Source organism: Sebastes fasciatus, chromosome 22 (genome assembly GCF_043250625.1).
Source record: "Sebastes fasciatus isolate fSebFas1 chromosome 22, fSebFas1.pri, whole genome shotgun sequence".
In the NCBI taxonomy this organism is placed as follows: Eukaryota; Metazoa; Chordata; class Actinopteri; order Perciformes; family Sebastidae; genus Sebastes; species Sebastes fasciatus.
The window spans coordinates 3,659,467-3,677,961 of NC_133816.1; the positions used below are offsets into that span (position 1 = coordinate 3,659,467).

The window sequence follows — 18,495 nt, forward strand, 5'->3', positions numbered from 1 at the left end:
AAAAACACAGGGATAAAGAAGGATGATGGGGATAAAAGAGCAGCAGTGACGGGAACAGTCTGTACCTGTTATGCAAGCCAACCAGACACAGACAGGTCCATCCTGCCAGCATTCATCATGTCAGCATCTTTTTCATCTCTTTTCTCTCCATCTCGGAGTCGTTTTCTTCTCACTCTTTCATCATCCTCAGCTCGGGACAAACATCCCCTTTTCTCTGCAGCATTCTGTAACACATCGATTAGCTGTTTTTCTTCCTCTCTACCTCGTATTCCTTTCGGTATCTCTCTCTCTGCAGTTAAAATGCACAGCGTGTCCGACACAAACCAGCCGCCATTAACTGTCACCGGAGCAACCGAACAACAGAATTAATGCAGAGAGGGAGAAAGGAAGGAAGAAAGAAAGAAAGTCTTTTGCTTCTTTTTTTTTTCGAACTTCAACGGTGCGATTAAGTGGTTGGAAACCGACTGAAACAACAAAAACAGAGCGTGGCAGTGGGAGGGAAGTGGAGGATGAGGTCAGACTGTTTTACTGTCCCGTTCGGTCCAGACCAGAAAGTCTCTGAAACACTAAAAACACAGCGTCTGATTGGCTCCTGATGGGACACCCACACACTGAGGGGAAGTCGTGATGCAGCAATAATAAGGGCACATCTATTGTTTACACATCCACTGGGGAGAGATAGTTTAAGTTTCTGGAGCCATTTTTTTATTAATAGTTATATTTACAGACAGCACAGCTGTTTCTCACACATGTGACACATTGCAGGGGATTGATTAGTTTCATATTTAGTCTGTACATAGAAACATAAAGGATTCAATAATATTATCTTGTGCAGGAAGTCACCTCTGTAATTCAAAAGCCACACGTGACCTCATGACCTCTTTATGACGCATTTATGTCTGTTTCCAAGATCCAGTCTTAAAGTCCCATTCTTCATGCTTCCTCCAATGGTAGCATCAATGTCTTTACCCATTTTAGTGGACACTAATATGCCACTACGTCGCACATTAGTGTCCTGGGCTGATTATGTTGAGAGTCATATTGGGTTTTATGATGATAAATCAGTCCAGAAAACACAAAGAGAAAAAAGATACTCCAAACCTAAGCAGTGCAAAAACATGTTTCCCAGTTACTTCATAAGCGCGGCAGACATTTTGCAAAAGAAGAGCCAAGCCGCTCTCTCAGCTCGTTAAAGTGAAGCCTGTAGGCCGGGCTCCTTTTGGCACAATCCAAACGCTTTCTGTGTGTGTGTGTGTTCAAGTGAAGTGGCTGGTTCCAACCACACTGTGGCTTGGTACTCCGGTTATGGGTTTGACCATGCAAACACTCACTCTCTCTTTCCCAAACACACACACACACACACACACACACACACACACAGAGGGTGGCCCTACAACAGTTGCGCTCCATGTCTGAAAATGCAGCCGTTATGTGGTTTTCTCTTAGCTGTGAGCTAATCTACTCCGAATGAATCGACTGTCTCAAATAATTATGCCAGTCCACAGATGGAAGAAATGTCTTACAGCCCCTAAAGGAAGAAAGGCATCCACCAAGTTTTCTGCATTAGCTTTTCTCCTCTTCTCACGAAGGGGATAAACATTCGTTTCAGTCTCTGTAGCGAAAGAAGGATGTCAAATATCTCCTAAATTGTCATAGATGATATCAGGTGATCTCAGCGGCGCCTGGTGGTGCTGGCTGTTCCACGAATTAGGAGATTTCTTCTTTGACACTTGACTGTAAAGCTCCCTCCCCCCGTCTCCTCCTCCCCAAATATTGTTGTTGTTGTTCACATTACTTCCAGGACCTGCGTGTTTCCCGGGGGGCAGCGGCATCGGCTCCTTCCGAGCCCTCCCCGGCTTGGGGGCGGTGACGGGTTTGGGCCACCTCGGAGCCGGAGGTTGCGGCATGCCGCGGTTGGGGCCCAGCTGCGGAGGCGAGTGTCTGTGGGACTCCGACAGCTTGCCGTGGGAGGGGGTGCTGTAAGTTCCCTCCGGTCCCGACGGGGCCGCCACCTCTTCCTGTCTCCTCTGGCTGGGGGGCTCCAAACGGGCTTCGTCATAAATACTCATCCCTAAACTAACGGGAATGTTAGCGCCTCCTTTGGCGCAGCCCTCGGGTTCGTCGTATATGTGCTCCGGATGAAGAGCGGGAGGTGATGAGGCCCCTTCTGCTTGACCTCCTGGGAGTCGCCTGTGACTGTTCACCCCTCTTCCTCCCCCTCCCGCCCCGTTTAGACTCATCGCGGTCGTTTTCTGGTTCAGCTCCAGGCTGATCCGGTCGTACACGTGCGAGTACAGGTCCGGTGGCTTCCTGTGGTTGCTGCCTCCGAGGAGATGATCCCCTTGGCCTCCCAAAGACTCGTCTCCTACTGGTCGGACGCGTGGGTTGGGCACCGGAGGGGTGGATGGGTTGCTTTGACCTTTGATGCTGTCCACTGGGTCGGAGTAGAGGGCGTCGGTGCTGTGCAGAGGCAGGCGGACTGAATCTGCTGGCTCAGAATAAAGACCTGCATGTTCATCAGCTGATGAGAGACCTTTTGCTGCCGCCTGCCCCCTGGGAGCCTTTTGAGGGACCACGCCACCTCCCAAAACCCCCAACATGGCTGGTGGTTCTGGTAAACTCCTCCCCTTGAGTCCTCCTGCTGTGCCTTGCCCCCTTCCTCCTCCTCCTCCTCCTCCTCCATCTCCACCCTCTCTCTTCCCGAGCACGCCGTCAGCAGAGCCCGGCTTGCTGCCGCCGGAATCACCGTCCGCCTCCCGACTGCTGCAGCTGCTGCTGTCTCCGCTTCCTGTCGTTACGATACTGGGAACGGTGCCGCGTATGTGCTGCAGCGACGCGGGGCAGTCCGGGTCAAAGTTGACGGGGCAGCTGAGGTGGCGCTCCTCGGCCTGCACCTTCTGCGACTGGATGGCCTGGTCCACCAGCGTGAAGATCTCGTTGCCTTGCTTGGTCTCGAAGGTGAAGTTGCCGGGGCCCGAGTCGCAGCGTCGGCCCGCCTCGAACGAAAACATCACCTGGAGCAAGAAAGAGAAGGAGAAATGTTTGAATGTATTTACATGTGAAAGTGTGCGTGACTAAATATATATATATATATACAGAGGTGTCTGAATAAAGGCCAAAATGGAACTGAAGTAATGGAAGCTAGTCACAGTTCGTCCCAGCACTCTTTTCCAGTCATCACTCATTTATCATTTTCTTGGCACTACAAGAACATCTGCTTCCTTTTTCCACTGAATTGTACTTTTCACTTTTCTCAGAATATCTATTTATTAATACACAGACTTTCTTCCCTTGCTTTCTTTTTCAGACCTACACATTCAGATCAATGTCGTACATCTTCTTGTATGTGCATAACATCTTGCTAGGTCATCAGTCATTTTAAAACCTTTGTCTCGAAGTGTTACAAAAACAACCACAGACTCTAAAGTTAAATATCCTCTGTGACAGCAAGGCTCAGACCGCAAGGACACACACTGCTGCTAAAAGTATCGTTTGCACTTCCTAACTACGACCAATCGTTGCAGTCTGGGCTTAAATTGAACTCAACAAACTTCCTCTGTCTGTACTCGTCACCCACCCGGTCTCGCCCGTATCTCCTCAGCAGCTTGTAGGGCCACACCAGAATCTTCCTCTTGGTCTTCGGGTCCTTCAAGATCAAGATGTCGTTTTCCGCTTTCAGCCAGTAGCTGCCCGTCAGCCCGCAGCGATCTGACGCCTCGGTACGCTGAACGCTCACCCAGAACTCGTTCACTGCAAGGAGGAGATAGGAGGGGGTGTTTTTGCTCAGGTTTACTTCAATTGTTTTCATTTCAAATAGGGCTGTCAAAGTTAACCAGATAATAACGCATTAACGCAAAATCCTTTTAACGGCACTCATTTCTTTAAAGCATTAACTTGTGATTTTTAGGTTGTAGCGGGCTCAGTGAGAGTGAAGATACTGGCATCATATGAAAACAGAAAACCTAAGGAATCCATCGGTACCAACCATGTCATACTAGCTTGTCACGAAGAAGGCTAAATAACGCTCCAAACTTACGCTAAAAAAGTTGTTTAAAGTTGTTAAAAACCGTCATGTCCATTTTCAAAGGGGTCCCTTGACCTCTGACCTCCAGATATGTGAATGTAAATGGGTTCTATGGGTACCCATGAGTCTCCCCTTTACAGACATGCCCACTTTATGATAATCACATGCAGTTTGGGGCAAATCATAGTCAAGTCAGCACACTGACACACTGACAGCTGTTGTTGCCTGTTGGGCTGCAGTTTGCCATGTTATAATTTGAGCATATCGTTTTATGTTAAATGCAGTACCTGTGAGGGTTTCTAGACAATATCTGTCATTGTTTTGTGTTGTTATTTGATTTCCAATAATAAATATATACATACATTTGCATAAAGCAGCATATTTGTCCACTCCCATGTTGATAAGAGGATTAAATACTTGACAAACCTCCCTTTAAGGAACATTTTGAACAGATAAAAAATGTGCGATTAATCCCGATTAACTATGGACAATCCTGCGATTAATCGCGCTTAAATATTTGAATCAATTGATTGCCAACAAATGATGCAATATTTCCTTAAGATCTATGTGAGACTAGAGTGTTTGGTGTCCGTACCCTCCTCTCTGGAGTAGTAGATGAGGTTTTCAGACATCTGCAGGTCCTGAGCTCCTCCATTAGAGTCTGCAGCAGTACTGCTGCTGCTGCCGCTGCCGCCTCCTCCCTGCAGACACACAGACGCACTGAGTCAACCAGCTGAGAAACACGCCAAATTAGGATTTTTCATAGTGTGTTAATCAGGAGTTTGCTTTTGGGTTTATGTGTGGGAAACGTTCCAGTATAACCACTGGAAGGATAGAGTAGGCACAGAGTGAGAGAAGGGAAAGAAAAAAAAGAGTGAAGAGTTAGAGAGGCTGAGTGTGCAACAGAGAACGAAGCGGATGAAGTCGTCCTCCTGGAAACTCCCTCCAGCTTCCTCTCTGCAAATGTGTGTGTGTGTGTCTGCGTGTGTGAGTGTGCACGATAGAAGCTGTGGTCTGTATAGACACTCCAGGGGCATGTGGGAAATTTTGGAAGACACACACAAACAAAAAGAATTGTTTAAAAAGCAAAATTTAAAACAGCAGTTCTTCAGCCGTTTTTCCACCAAACTAAGGAGATTTTTGTTCCTTCATCTAAATATTTTTGGTCACATTCAGGCTCAAAGTGCTCACATAAAGAACCTTAAAGACTCACACATGAGGAGGAGAAGAAGTGTACCTGAAATGCGATGTCACACATGGTATCCATCCAGTCCTTGGCGACGTTCTTCTCCGCAGAGAACACGTGCGTCTTGTCGTTGGTCTCCACGCAGAAAGCTGACATGTTTTCTTTGGGGCAGCTCTCCGTCAGCGCCGGCAGGATGGAGATGCACTCGGACAGGCGGATGATCTTCTTGTCGAGCTTCCTGGTTTTCTCATTGGACCCGCTTCCCGAACCTCCGCCGGCCCCGCCCCCTCCGCCCGATGGCGAGTCGTAGAACTCGAGGCGGGCGATGCCGTTTTGGCTGGCGGGGTAGAGGACGAACCAGTTCTTCTTCCATTTCTGATGAGTGGGAGAGGAGGGGAAGTTATCGATCAATATTTTTGTTAGGGCTGACAAAGTTAACGCGATAAAAACGCATTTACGCATATTTGTTTTAACGCCACTAATTTCTTTAAAGCATTAAAAGCAAGAGTGAAGATACATACATTTGCATAACGAAGCATATTTGCCCATTCCCATGTTGATAAGAGTATTAAATAATTGATAAATCTCCCTTTAAGGTACATTTTGAAAAGATAAAAAATGTGCGATTAATCACGATTAAATATGGACAATTATGGGATTAATCGCGATTAAATATTCGAATCGACTGACAGTCCTACTTTTATATTATCAATGGAGCAAATGACTATGTGTGATATGAAAGTTATCGCTTGTAGGGACGACCCACAGATAATGATCACTGGACCCAGTAGTTTCCCTTTGATTCCACTCCTACAACATACATACTGGATTATTAAAATTTGTATTTAGCCAATTTCGCTTTCTTTAAGTTTTCATTTTGTTTGCTTGTTCTTATTCAATTTTTGGTTTCGATTTTTTTTTCATATTTCAAGTACATAATCTGTAATGTTTTCCCATTCTGGTGTCATTTGAATTTTTCTAAATCTTTTGTTATTTGTATGCATTTATTTATATATATTATCTACAACAATAAGCGACATAATGAATGTTTTGCTTCCTCTAGCAAAACCAGCATTTAATGCCAGAAGGCTATTTGTGAAGGTTGGAAGGGGATGACAGGAAGAAGACTCTATTTTTGGGCAACACACATCTGTCCTGTTCACATCTGTCTGGGGAGGGAAGAACAATCTGCATGTGGTTTGTTCAGACAGCGATGGGGGAAAAGCAAAATGCAGAGTTTGCTACAAATAATCCAAAACTGGTGAAAGAAGAAAGATGTGAGTCAAAGTAATATTTCCAGGTCTTTCTCTTACTTCTACTCCACTGACTGAGGCTTAATGTAGGAGGCCTGCGGTGATAAATCTAGAGCAGTTTGACTCACACACCAGTGTTTCCTCTACAATCAATCAATCACCAGCAGCGGACCACAGTTACAGGATAAGTCACCAATGCTTTGGCAAAGTGAGTAAAAGTTTAGTGTCACAACTAGAACTGAGACCCAAACAAGGACAAGATGTGCAAAATAAACACTGTGAGCAAATCCCAAGGACGTGTGCTGTGGATCCCAACAAGTTAAAAATATGACCTCGTCCAAAAGTAGGTGACAGGTGCATCAGCAGTGAGGAAGCAACGGCTAACAATGATCTCTTCCTCCACAGGGACATCATGACACGCAATACTGAACAATAAGACGCACAGCGAGTGTGACTCCAGATGTTCAGTGCTAACAATGGACATGATGATGGTGACACACTGCATGGGAGAATATGTGCAGTCACTACAGAAACTAGCATACATGTGATTATGGTAAAACAGTATGAGATACCAGAAGTCAACACTTGTTTGGGAAGTCCCTGTCGTCCCCTGTACCCTCTGGACGTTTGTGTGTGGCTGTCCCACGTCGCGCTATGCCTCATCTCAGCTACATTTCTCCCCCTTGAGCGTGTGTTTTCCCCCAGTCAGAAAGCCGAGCTTGTGACAGGAAGGTCAGCGGCATGAAAATCCTTCGACCAGCGGGGGAAAATCCTGCTAAAGGCGAAGAATGAGACACACTGTAGTGCCACAAACCCGTATGAAAGGGCAGATGAGGTGGTTTGGCAGCGGAAAACTTTAAAAAAGGGGATGTTGAAGAACCAGGTAGATAGCAGGAGCAGTGCAAAACATGTGGCATTTAGTAACAAAAAGGTTTACTAAAACAAAGGGTGAAAATATAAACGCCGGAATTTCAATAAAATTTAATTAAACCGACCAAGCAAATGAAAACTGCCTAGGTAAGTATAGGATAACCAAGCAAGCCTCCAAGTCACACAGAATAATGGACATACTATTAATACAAGTTGTCTAAGTTACTGCTGACATCTCAATCTTATCTATAAGCAATCATTACATACCAAGGAGCACACCATATAGAACAGGGTGTCATTTACTGTAGAACAACCTGACCTATCTTCGTACATGTTAACAGCCCCTCCCTGCTACGAGGACATAATGAGGCAAACCTGTTTGCACATCCCGTCGATTGAGCTGCTGAGCGGAACTACAAGAAAACAATCCAGTGAATGAACCCATGAAAGCAACAAACTAAACAAGCTTGTGTCATGTATACAGCCTAACCGATTATACATCAAATAAACTAAAACATTGGACTGAAATTAATCATAAAGCAGACACAAAAACACTGTTAATGTTGTGGAACAGGGCCTAGTGAAAAGGGAGAATGGCAACTTTTCCACACACAACACTACTAACATTACAATATCAAATTATTATTATTATTATTATTATTGTTTTTAATTTAAAAAATAATAAAATTAAGTTTATTTAGTATAGCACCTTTTATAGAACACAATTTACAAAGAAAGAAAGAAAGAATACAAAATAATTAAAAACTATAAACAGTAAAAACAATCAAATCAATCAATAAAAGAACTCTAGAAATGCTCCCTAATCAGAGATTTTCTTCTTCACTGGCCAGATAATATTTAACAAAACATTAGTAGCGAGTGCATCTGGAAATGAACATGACCTTTATTCAGCTCACAGTGTTAACAACAGCTACAAGCCTGATATGTGACTTTGGAAACTGATATCAATAGTTGAGGGTGAAAAAAAAATTTGATGACTGCATATCAGCTAACATCACTTTCTTTCTTTCTTTTTGTACAAAAACAAACAAACATTTTTGGGAAATTATTGCTCAAATTTGTGTCTTAAGTAAAATATTTGCAATATAACAATAGACATTTTGACTTGTCATTGTAGGAGAAGCACAAGTGTCCCAGTAAGACATGACAGTGTGACAATGAGCCAGCATGCACAATACTGTCTGTTTTGGTAACACTTCATTTTACAGGTCCGCAAATTTCATGGTAATAAGGTGATAATTAGCAAGTAACCTCTTTGGAATTACTGCCAAATTACTCCAACATTTACTTCGAAATTTATCAGAAATTACTTTATTATAAAAATTATTTAATAATTATATTCCACTATTTCCCAATAGCTGGTAATTTATTTAATACATTTCCAGGAGAAAAAATACAAAGTTAATTGATATGCTTTATTTCCATGTCTGCTGATAAATAGATGATAATTAGCAAATAACTTATTTGAAATTTCTTTAAAAACTCCTTGAATCATGACTTTAGCTAGCAGGTTACATTGGTGTAGACAATAAGTCACACAATGGTGAGATTTGTGCCTGATTAGAAGTGTCTTCTATTAGTTTTCCACCTCCGATGAAGAGCAGCCACTTCTCAAGCCTAAGGGCGCTATTTTAACCATTATATGCTATTTTAGCATATAATTATTAAATTATGTTTATAATAAAGTCATTTTTGATACATGTTGAGGTAAATATTGGGGTAATTTGGCAGTAATTCCAAAGAAATTTCAAATAGGTTACTTGCTAATTATCACCTAATTATCGTGAAATTTGTGGAGCTGTAAAATGAAGTGTTACCTCTGTTTTGTATGTAAAATCTTAATCTTACCCTTAATCTTACCTAGTGCCTATAACTAAAGGAGTAAAAGCAGAATATTTCAGGAGTGAAGTAGAAGTATAAAGTAGCATGCAATGGAAATGGTAAAGTTAAAGTACCTCAATGAGTACTTAAGTAGATGTACGTATTTACTTTCAACCATCGGGTTACAGGATGAAGTCTAACAACATGTCAGCTTGTTCACTATCATTCATTCAAGTGGAATTATAGTATACTATATGATTGATTTATGCCGCACAATCAAATATTGAACCCTCTTTGCAGTTTAATAATAAGCACAAACCAGATGGGACTCAGCTGCAATACTGCTGTCATAAATTGTAAACATCACAATTATTGCAATGACAGAAATGACAAGAACAGAGATGCACGCATATATGAAAGCACACTTCATCAATTTTCTAAGTACCAGGTTTCATAAGTCAACACATGCACATGTGCATGCTCGCACTCCGCCCCGATTAACTAACTGCCAGAAAGGACAGGAAATGTGTGGGATTGTCATTACCCAGGATTCTCTTCACTTCCTTCTTCTGCATCCAGGTGTGTCTCAGTGTATGTGTGCATGTACATAATGTGTATGCACATCTGTTTTTATTGTTGTTATTATTCCCTTGGTGCATTGTGGACCATCTGTTTCGCAAGCACACACACACACACATACTGTACACAGCCTCTGACAAACGTGTGATTGTCAGAGGTCTGTATGTGAACATGAACAGGGTGTGAAACATTAACCCCTGTTGCAAAACGGTCTTTAGATGTGTGTGTGTGAGTGCGTGTGAAACAGCTGCTCCATATAAGGCAACAGACCGTTATCAGCCACTAATACACTGAGTGGAAATTATGCAAAAGAGATCATGACAGAGCGAGGGAGAGATACTTCCTCACTGCTGTCCTGCCTGTTCATGAGAACAGAATTAACTACAATAGTGCGTGTGTGTTTCTTCCTTTCACTAACCAAACAATACACGGCCTTTACTGTCAAATCGACCAATGTGTTAGCGGTCACATTTAAATATTGACAGTGCTAAGAAAGGCAACGCTTTGATAGTAAAGCTAAAAAAATGACCAACGCTGCTTTAGATTCAGCGTTCACTTTTTCCTTTTTAACATATTCTCTTTGTGAGTTACTTACAGTATCAGCTGCATCAAGCAAGTGTAAGAAATGAAATCCAATTCCATTGGACTTTATTACTACTATTACTACTTTATTTGCTATTTTGAAATCTTATTTTAATTTTTATATTCCAATTTAGCACATCGGTCAGTACATTAACACCTGGATAGATTAGCTGTCTGTTGAAACAAAGGGAGAATAAAACCATTCTCTCATGATGCCAACAGATGTCTAATATTCTCTGTTGTTATTTCTGCATCAATAACAGGTCTGGGTTCTTCCTGATATTCAACACTAAAGGCGGTTTTGTTTTATCCTAAAGATCATTTTGCATAAAACACAAAAACAAGTCTACTTCTGTCACGTCTTCAAAACTGTCACTGCATTCATTTGTTTATGAATTCACATCACACTTTCACTTCACACGCATATGCCATTGTATTATTTTGAGATACGTGAGATCTGTGTGGTTGAGTGGAAAGTCACCCTTCAAAAGCTGCCGTGACTCCAGTAGCTGTTATTCTAATTATTCGAATATTATTACAATATGTGTGTGTGTGTGTGCGTGTGTGTGTTTGCACACAGACTGCTGTACTGTCCGACGGGTGGGTACATTTATCCACAACTGTCACTGCTTAAACATAGGATCCTCTCTATCCGTCATGATGTTATTTAACTAAACCACTCGACCATGTTCCCACTGGCCACAGACAGACCTCAATGACACATGCAGGAGCAGTGTGTGTGTGTGTGTGTGTGTATGTGTGGTTATCTGAGAGAGTAAAAGTCTGTTAGTGTATCGGAGCGTGTCTGTTCTGTAATGTGTGTTAAAGGGAGGGAGAAGAGGAAAACAAAAGGAAAGCTGTGTGACTGTGAGTGTAATGTGTATTTAAGAGGAGGAGAGAATTGAGTGAGGAGAAGTGTGTGTGTTAGAGAGAGAGCAAGACCTCTGGTTTGACCACAGATGTGCTGCCCTAACCTCAGTCCTCCACTTGGTCTACAAAATAAAACTCAAACATGTCAGGACAGAACCGAGGACAGCATGAGTGGAGTAAAGTAAACAGCACACTGACAAGCTTTTAGGTTGTTTATCAGACACCTGAAACTGGTTAACCAAAACTGAGACACACTGAGCACAAATTTAAATGAAACTATGTTGTAAAAATGAGATTACAGCAAATTACAGTAATGAGTCTTTAGTCTCTTTCACTCTCACTCACTTTTAATCAACCTCTCCAAATGACATCAGAGCTTTGTGTCACTGCAACATAATCATAATCAAAGTACTATTGTTGTGCGTCCTCGTCTGCCTCATAAATGGCTATTTTGGGAGCAGACAAATATTTCCAGGGAGATAATGATGTCCATAAGTAGGTCAAACTGGGTGACACAAGTAACAGCATGCATACAACAACAGAAGGTCTGTGCTACCAACAGGTCAAAACCCAGGTCTATTCAGTTTATCATTTAAAAAGATTAAAAAAACTAATACATTTTCTGTAGGGCTGCAACTAACGATTATTATTTTCATTGTCAATTAATCTGTCGATTATTTTCTTGATTAATCAATGAGTCGTTTGGTCTATAAATGTCAGAAAATTGTAAAAAATGTCAATCAGTGTTTCCCAAAGCCGAAGATGACGTCCTCAAATGTCTTGTTTTGTCCACAACTCAAAGATATTCAGTTCACAGAGGAGTAAAGAAACCAGAAAATATTCACATTTAAGAAGCTGCAATCAGAGGATTTATACTTTTTTTCTTAAAAACGTACTCAAACTGATTAATAGATTATCAAAATAGTTGCCGATTAATGTAATAGTTGACAACAAATCGATTAATTGATTAGTTGTTGCAGCTCTAATTGATAGACTAATGATTTCAGCTCTACCAGGCAGTAAAGGCTAGAGAGAAGGGCGGTCGCTGTCGATCACAGCAAGCAGTGATGCTACAAACATAATCCAGGAACTACCTCAAATTAATGAAAGTTGTTCTAACTGAACTAAAGGCAACTTTAAAAGATCTTCTTTAGGCAATAAAACAGTAAAAACAACACATCCACTGTCCTTTATCTTAAATATAGTCACTGTACTCCAACTTCATCAGAACAAGTGTTCACTGTCAACTGTGGAGAAGAAATGGGCTTTTAATTTAAAGTGTTAGTTCACTCATTTCACAAAAAACAGATTTTCTTATTTATCTTCAGTTTCACATATACATACATGTATAGCATTAACCACATGGTTGACCAGAGCCAGTACCCACCAAACACAGTGATACAGCAAAATGTAGACCGTCGGAAAATAATTTCATGTAATGGAGGAAGTCTATCTAGCGTGACAAAGCATGTCCAGCGTGGTATATAAGATGAATGCAGCGTCTCTGATGTCCCCAGGCATAATCATAATACCATAGAAACAGCCGATTGATTCTGGCATGTCCAAACAGAGACCATTACTTTTCTGACAAATCTGAATCACAAAGTATGCCGTCATTCATCATAAATTCAGCTTCAATCTGCTGAAAAAAAAGTGGGTTTTGTTTCTTTTCTTGCTCGAACACTATGCCAAAAATGGGAACCTGGATTCAATAAGAACAGGAAATGATAACCAACCAACCCTGAACTGAAAAAATAAAATGGTACATTATCCGTTCAGCATGATAGGATAAGGGTTGATTGTTTTCCGTGACCACCAATGTTACTGAAAGACAGCCTCAGTTACAGTTTCCATTGGAGCTGCAAATTGCCAACTTTTTTGATAATCTATTAAATCAGTTTGAGTCATTTAAAAAAAAAAAAAAAAGTCAAAATTCTCTGATTCCAGCTTCTTAAATGTGAATATTTTCTGGTTTCTTTACTCCTCTATGACAGTAAACTGAATATCTTTGAGTCGTGGACAAAACAAGACATTTGAGGACGTCATCTTGGGTTTAAAGAATTAATGCCGTCAATTTCTGACATTTTATAGACCAAACAACTAATCAATTAATCGACAAAATAATCAACAGATTAATCAACAATGAAAATAATCGTTATTTGCAGCCCTAGTTTCCATTCGACAGTAAACTTGCATTACAGAACTTATACTCATACATTTAGGCCACTGCAGCTACAATTTTGTCTGAACAAATCACTCATTTATATAATTAGGAGGAGATGACCGTTATTGCGAAGAAAGCAATATGCAAAGTTATGTTAATTCATAATGATTTGCATGACGGAAAGAATGAAATTTGACTATGGAAAGATTGAAAATGAACGTTGGTCGATGTGACTGAAATGAACTTTTATCTGATTCACACAAACTATAACGATCTTTGTGAGAGTTCCACTTCGCTTCACTGAATTATGCCGTTGTTCCTGAAAATACACCCACTGCAGAGTATAGATGGAGAATTACACACTTTCCTGTCAGGTTAGTTCTTCATTCTACAAATGATTTTGTGTTTCTATTCCAAGAAATATGATTCAGCATCTGAGATGCTACCTGTGATGAACAAATGAAGAGAAGAGAATATCAGACAAATCCCATTAATCCAGTTATTACTTCAGACATGATTCCTGGTCGTAGCCTCAGGGTGTGCAATACTACTGTACTCTGACACACCCAGTCTGTTCAAGTGGCGGCTAGCTCCTGGCTAGAGCTGTCTTCATCATTTACCATCTCCCCACATCTGTAGCCTTTACTGGTAGCTGGCAACAGCTGCTAACATCAACATCAAACCAAAAGCTTTTTGTAGCTCCAGGGTGCTGCAGAACGACAAACTGCATGCAGATCCAAGCATCTTGGATGTAAATATGTGTGTGGCAAACAGACAAGCAGATGCACGTATGGACAGCTAACTTCCCACTAAATCATGCACACAATCACATGTTTTAGCCACAAAATAAAAAGAAATGACAGCTCTACAAGTGTAAAAACTGTAATTACAACAGCTGAAAGTGAAAGACTCTTTCATCAAGCACTGGGCATATTTACTGTATATATAAAAGTCTCAACTGCAGTTCAGACAGCAGCTCCATATCATCACAAATATTTGGCATGCTTTACACATCGGCATTGTTCAGATGTGATTGTGATTGGCTGAGACTGTGACATGCTTTGGATGCTATGAATACCTTTGTAACACAGTGTGCGTCAAACTTCAGAGGAGCGAGCAGATATATTTTTTTCTCAGTGTCCTGCAGTGGTGTGTTGTTAAAACACTTTTCATTTTTCAAATTTCTCCAGTGTTTTATTAAAGGGGCACTTGAAGTTCAGTGTATTCGTCACGAGGAGTTCTACTTGAAAACATAGCTGAGAGATAGCTGCCAATATGCAGAGTGTAGAAGCTGGAACCTATAAATATTACGCATTTTAAGTCATTGTAAAAGATTAAAATATATATTTTTTATACTCTTTATTTGTTAAATTGTGATCACCTCAGTAGTTCTTCTCAGAAAAGAAAGAAAAAGTATCAAACTACTTCACAATAGCCACTGTACATCCCTCCCATATCAACTCACCCCAAAAATTTAATAAATAATAATAATAATAATAATAAAAATAAAATACAAATTCTATATATTCTTTAAGGCAATACTTTTTGTCCATCAACTAATCTAATGGTTCCCAAATTAGGGGTCGAGCCAGTGCAGTGGGGACGCGCATGACTGTGGGCACACGGAGCTGAACCAAAATTAAATTAATTTGATTAATTTGGGAATATTAAACAAACATGAGGACTCTAACGCTGGCAAGACTATCAAGTTAAAAAGGTTTAGTCAGAAAGCCACGTGCAAAGTATAACAAAATCAACAGATTTTTGACAGAAGCCTATCATTTCTCTAGTTTAAGGTCAATATAGCTGGAGTGCCTTGTGTCTTTTATGTGTAACAACTCTGGTGGTTTGGGCAAAATTTAACTTGATTTATTTATTTAATTCCAAAAAGGAAACAACTTGGGCTCTTGATAATATTATTTCAATAAAATTCAACCTTTTGTTACTAGTCTCTCCAGTACTGTTAACTGGATCAGATATAGACCGTGGATACTAAAATCTAAGACACAATGTAAAAACTGTAGAAACCTAGATGCATCTTGGTGGTTTACATCCTAACTGCTGTATAAACTCTATAATGGGAGACTTCAGAAACAGAAACCTTGGTCAGCCGTTGCCGCTACACGCTTAAGTCACATTTTCCGACCATGGACGAGCCTATATGAGTGTGTATGTATGTCCACTGACAGCTCTGACAATTGCATAATTCACCCAGCAAACCTCAAACCAGTTTCAACACTTTCAAATCAGCCGACGACGTTCAGCTTCCTGTGCTATTCTTTTCTACTCTGGTGCTTTTTTATCCACTACTGTTCTCTTCTGCTCTACTCTGCAAAGATAACGTGTTATTTATGAAAATGTTTGTTCATTTTCTATTGTATTTTCTACTGTTTATAAGAGGCATTGAAAGTTGTGTTTTGGGAGTATGAATATCTATTGTGGACTGGTGATTTCAGGGCAGGAAGCAGGGCCACAACGTTTTGTTGATCCATGTCATATGACCAGAGAGAGAGAGACAGAGACACAAAGACCTTCTTACAAATCTGATAAATGAGTTCTTAACCAGTTGTGACCAAAGGCAAGGTTGCATGGAGGCCAAGGACTGATACAGACACACAGACACACCAACAGGTGCCATCACTTTAACATTGAACTCCAGTCCTTCTGTGTGATCTCCTAAACTAAAATCACAGAGAGGCAGAAGCAGCACAACTGTGGCTTGTTGACAGTGTTTGCAATGGTGTGAACAGCTAAGGTGAAGTGGAAATATGTCTGCCACCTTTGTGGGTGATGTGCTTATTGTGGAAAGTCATATTGCATCATGATTTAGCTTCTCTAATGAAGTGAGGTGTCCCCAGCTCACACACTAAAACCAGCTACAACTCTCCAACCTATCCCTTCTATCTTCATTTACTTATAAAAAGTGCTTTAGTCCACTTTGGTTTCATGTATTTAACTGATTGTTACTACACTGCACAGGTTTTTTTACCAGCCCATTAACACATTTCCATGCACACTGGCTCACACACAGAGATGCACAGCAGCAGGTTTACTCCAAACCACCACATCAAAACAAGGCCGGATCAGTGAAACACTGCTATAAACACTTCCTCTCTCTCTCTCTCTCTCTCTCTGCATCTCCAGTAAGTTGCTCTTTGAAGGCTCTGGGCACAATGACTGCTCTGTAATTGCACCAATATGTGCTCTATTTATTTGTCATGACGTAAAGAAATGCTCCTTTGTGGTTTACAACTGGGGATAGCACACTTATGTTTGAATTAAAAACATATTTAAGGGACAATGCCAATTTCAGAAAATACCAACATACTTCTGCTGTGATGATTTGTCTCTATATTTACCTAAACCGACATTAACATGCTTTATTTGTCTCATAAACATATGGTACTACTTTATCACTCCTATAGTGATCCTGAAGATACTCAATAACATCACTATTTCATTTCTATAAGGACTTTTAGACTGTTTATGATGGACAGCAGTGCTGTATCACAGACTTTAGTTAGTTTTAGTGTCATTAAAGAGCTTCATGGAATAGTTAATGTCCTCATATATTACTGGTTTATTGTATTCTTATTACATTTCTATCTCTGCTTATCATGTTGACATCATATAGCATCCTCACTAGCTACAGTTGACCGTCCTAGCAACCATAACTGTGTTATTCTTGACTTACCTTTCCAAACTTTTGATGCTGTACATAAAGTTGTCCCTCCTTCACGTGGGTGTCCATGCCCCCCAGACACTCCAGGGCCACCCTTCCTCTGGACAGACGAGATTTCACTTGAACTTGACTCAAAGAAAGTCACTTTTTAGGGGTTTATTTTTCCCTTTAGCCCCTAACAACAACTTCCCCTGCCCTCACTTCCGCTCCACAGCCGTTAAAACCGTTAGAACCGTTAGAACGCATGTACCGTACAGCTCGCGCACAGTTAAAGGTGTCATGGTGGAAATGATAAAAAGGTCCAAACTGTCTCCGGGTGGTCCAGAGGAAGTTAAATAGTGTCCAAATGTCGCCTGTCTGTCGCCTCTCACTCCTCCTGTAGGGCTGGACCACTGCAAAGCCACACTTAATAGATAACGTGACGCTTCCTGTTGCACCTTTCAGAATAAAAGTCTAATTAATGAACAGCTTTGGGTGCATGGTGGCACAGATGAAGATGAAAACTGAAAGAAATGTTAACTATTTCTTTAAGGAGGTATCATACAGCAATACTGCTTTGTAGGCCTATCATGCAAATAATTATCATGACCATGGTAAGTAGCTTATCAGTGTTGTTTATTAAATTATAATTCATAAAAGAGTTCAGTAGTAACCCAGGAGCCTTTGAGAAATACTTATTAATACGTTCACATTGTTTATGGACTTTACAAAGTTCTAAAGTCAAAACAAATCATGTGAAATTAAAGATGAATTCGTTGTTTATGAAAAAGTTGATATAATTCTGCCCCAGTATGTGTTTTTATTTTGAAATCTGATTAGTCAACATCCGGTATTGTAGTAACTCTGTGTCGCTTGACGCAGCAGTGGGAGTGTGCAGCGCGTGGTGAGCGCTCGAGCCGCTCCTCTTCTTCCTCTCCTCCTCCTCCCACCTCCTCACTCTTGTGTAACTTCTCTGTTGCTTTCTCTGACACACGCACACTTTCTAACGCACATATAAACTGTATGCATAATATGAATTATACTGTAAACTGCATGTAACAACACATGATGTTTATTTTGGCAAATAAACTGCAGGACATCACAGCATGACTATACACCTCATCGAAAACTGATATAATTAGGCCTGCTTATACGAACAATTATTTTAAAGTAACTATTAGTACTTATATATACTTTAACTACAGATATACTAGGAATTTTGAGTAGCCAATGAATGATATGTATTTTAAGGAGCCTATATTGGCAAAGAGAAGCAGAGTTAATGTGTTGCAGATGCCTCCTGCTGGCTCACAGTGTAACTCAAAGTTGTTGTCCCTGTTTTCAGCCCATAACCAAATGGTGCCAAATCTGTCAATATTATACTTGACACTGAGCATGTTTTTCTAGGCCATAATTTGCCAGTGATTCAGATTTTGTCACATAGCAGTGAAAAGCCTTAATACC

The 18,495-nt window shown here is 40.7% G+C and overlaps 1 protein-coding gene across 1 annotated transcript; it reads right to left on the reverse strand.

The window, feature by feature from the left end:
- Positions 1-681: 681 nt before the first annotated feature.
- dok1b (docking protein 1b) lies at positions 682-17,453 on the reverse strand. The gene is made up of 5 exons (XM_074623020.1): positions 17,065-17,453; positions 5,262-5,585; positions 4,620-4,725; positions 3,578-3,750; positions 682-3,014 (listed from the first exon to the last, which is right to left on the reverse strand). Exons 1-5 carry the CDS (start codon positions 17,119-17,121, stop codon positions 1,632-1,634), a joined length of 2,043 nt encoding a protein of 680 aa, XP_074479121.1. The 5' UTR covers positions 17,122-17,453; the 3' UTR covers positions 682-1,631.
- Positions 17,454-18,495: the final 1,042 nt, after the last annotated feature.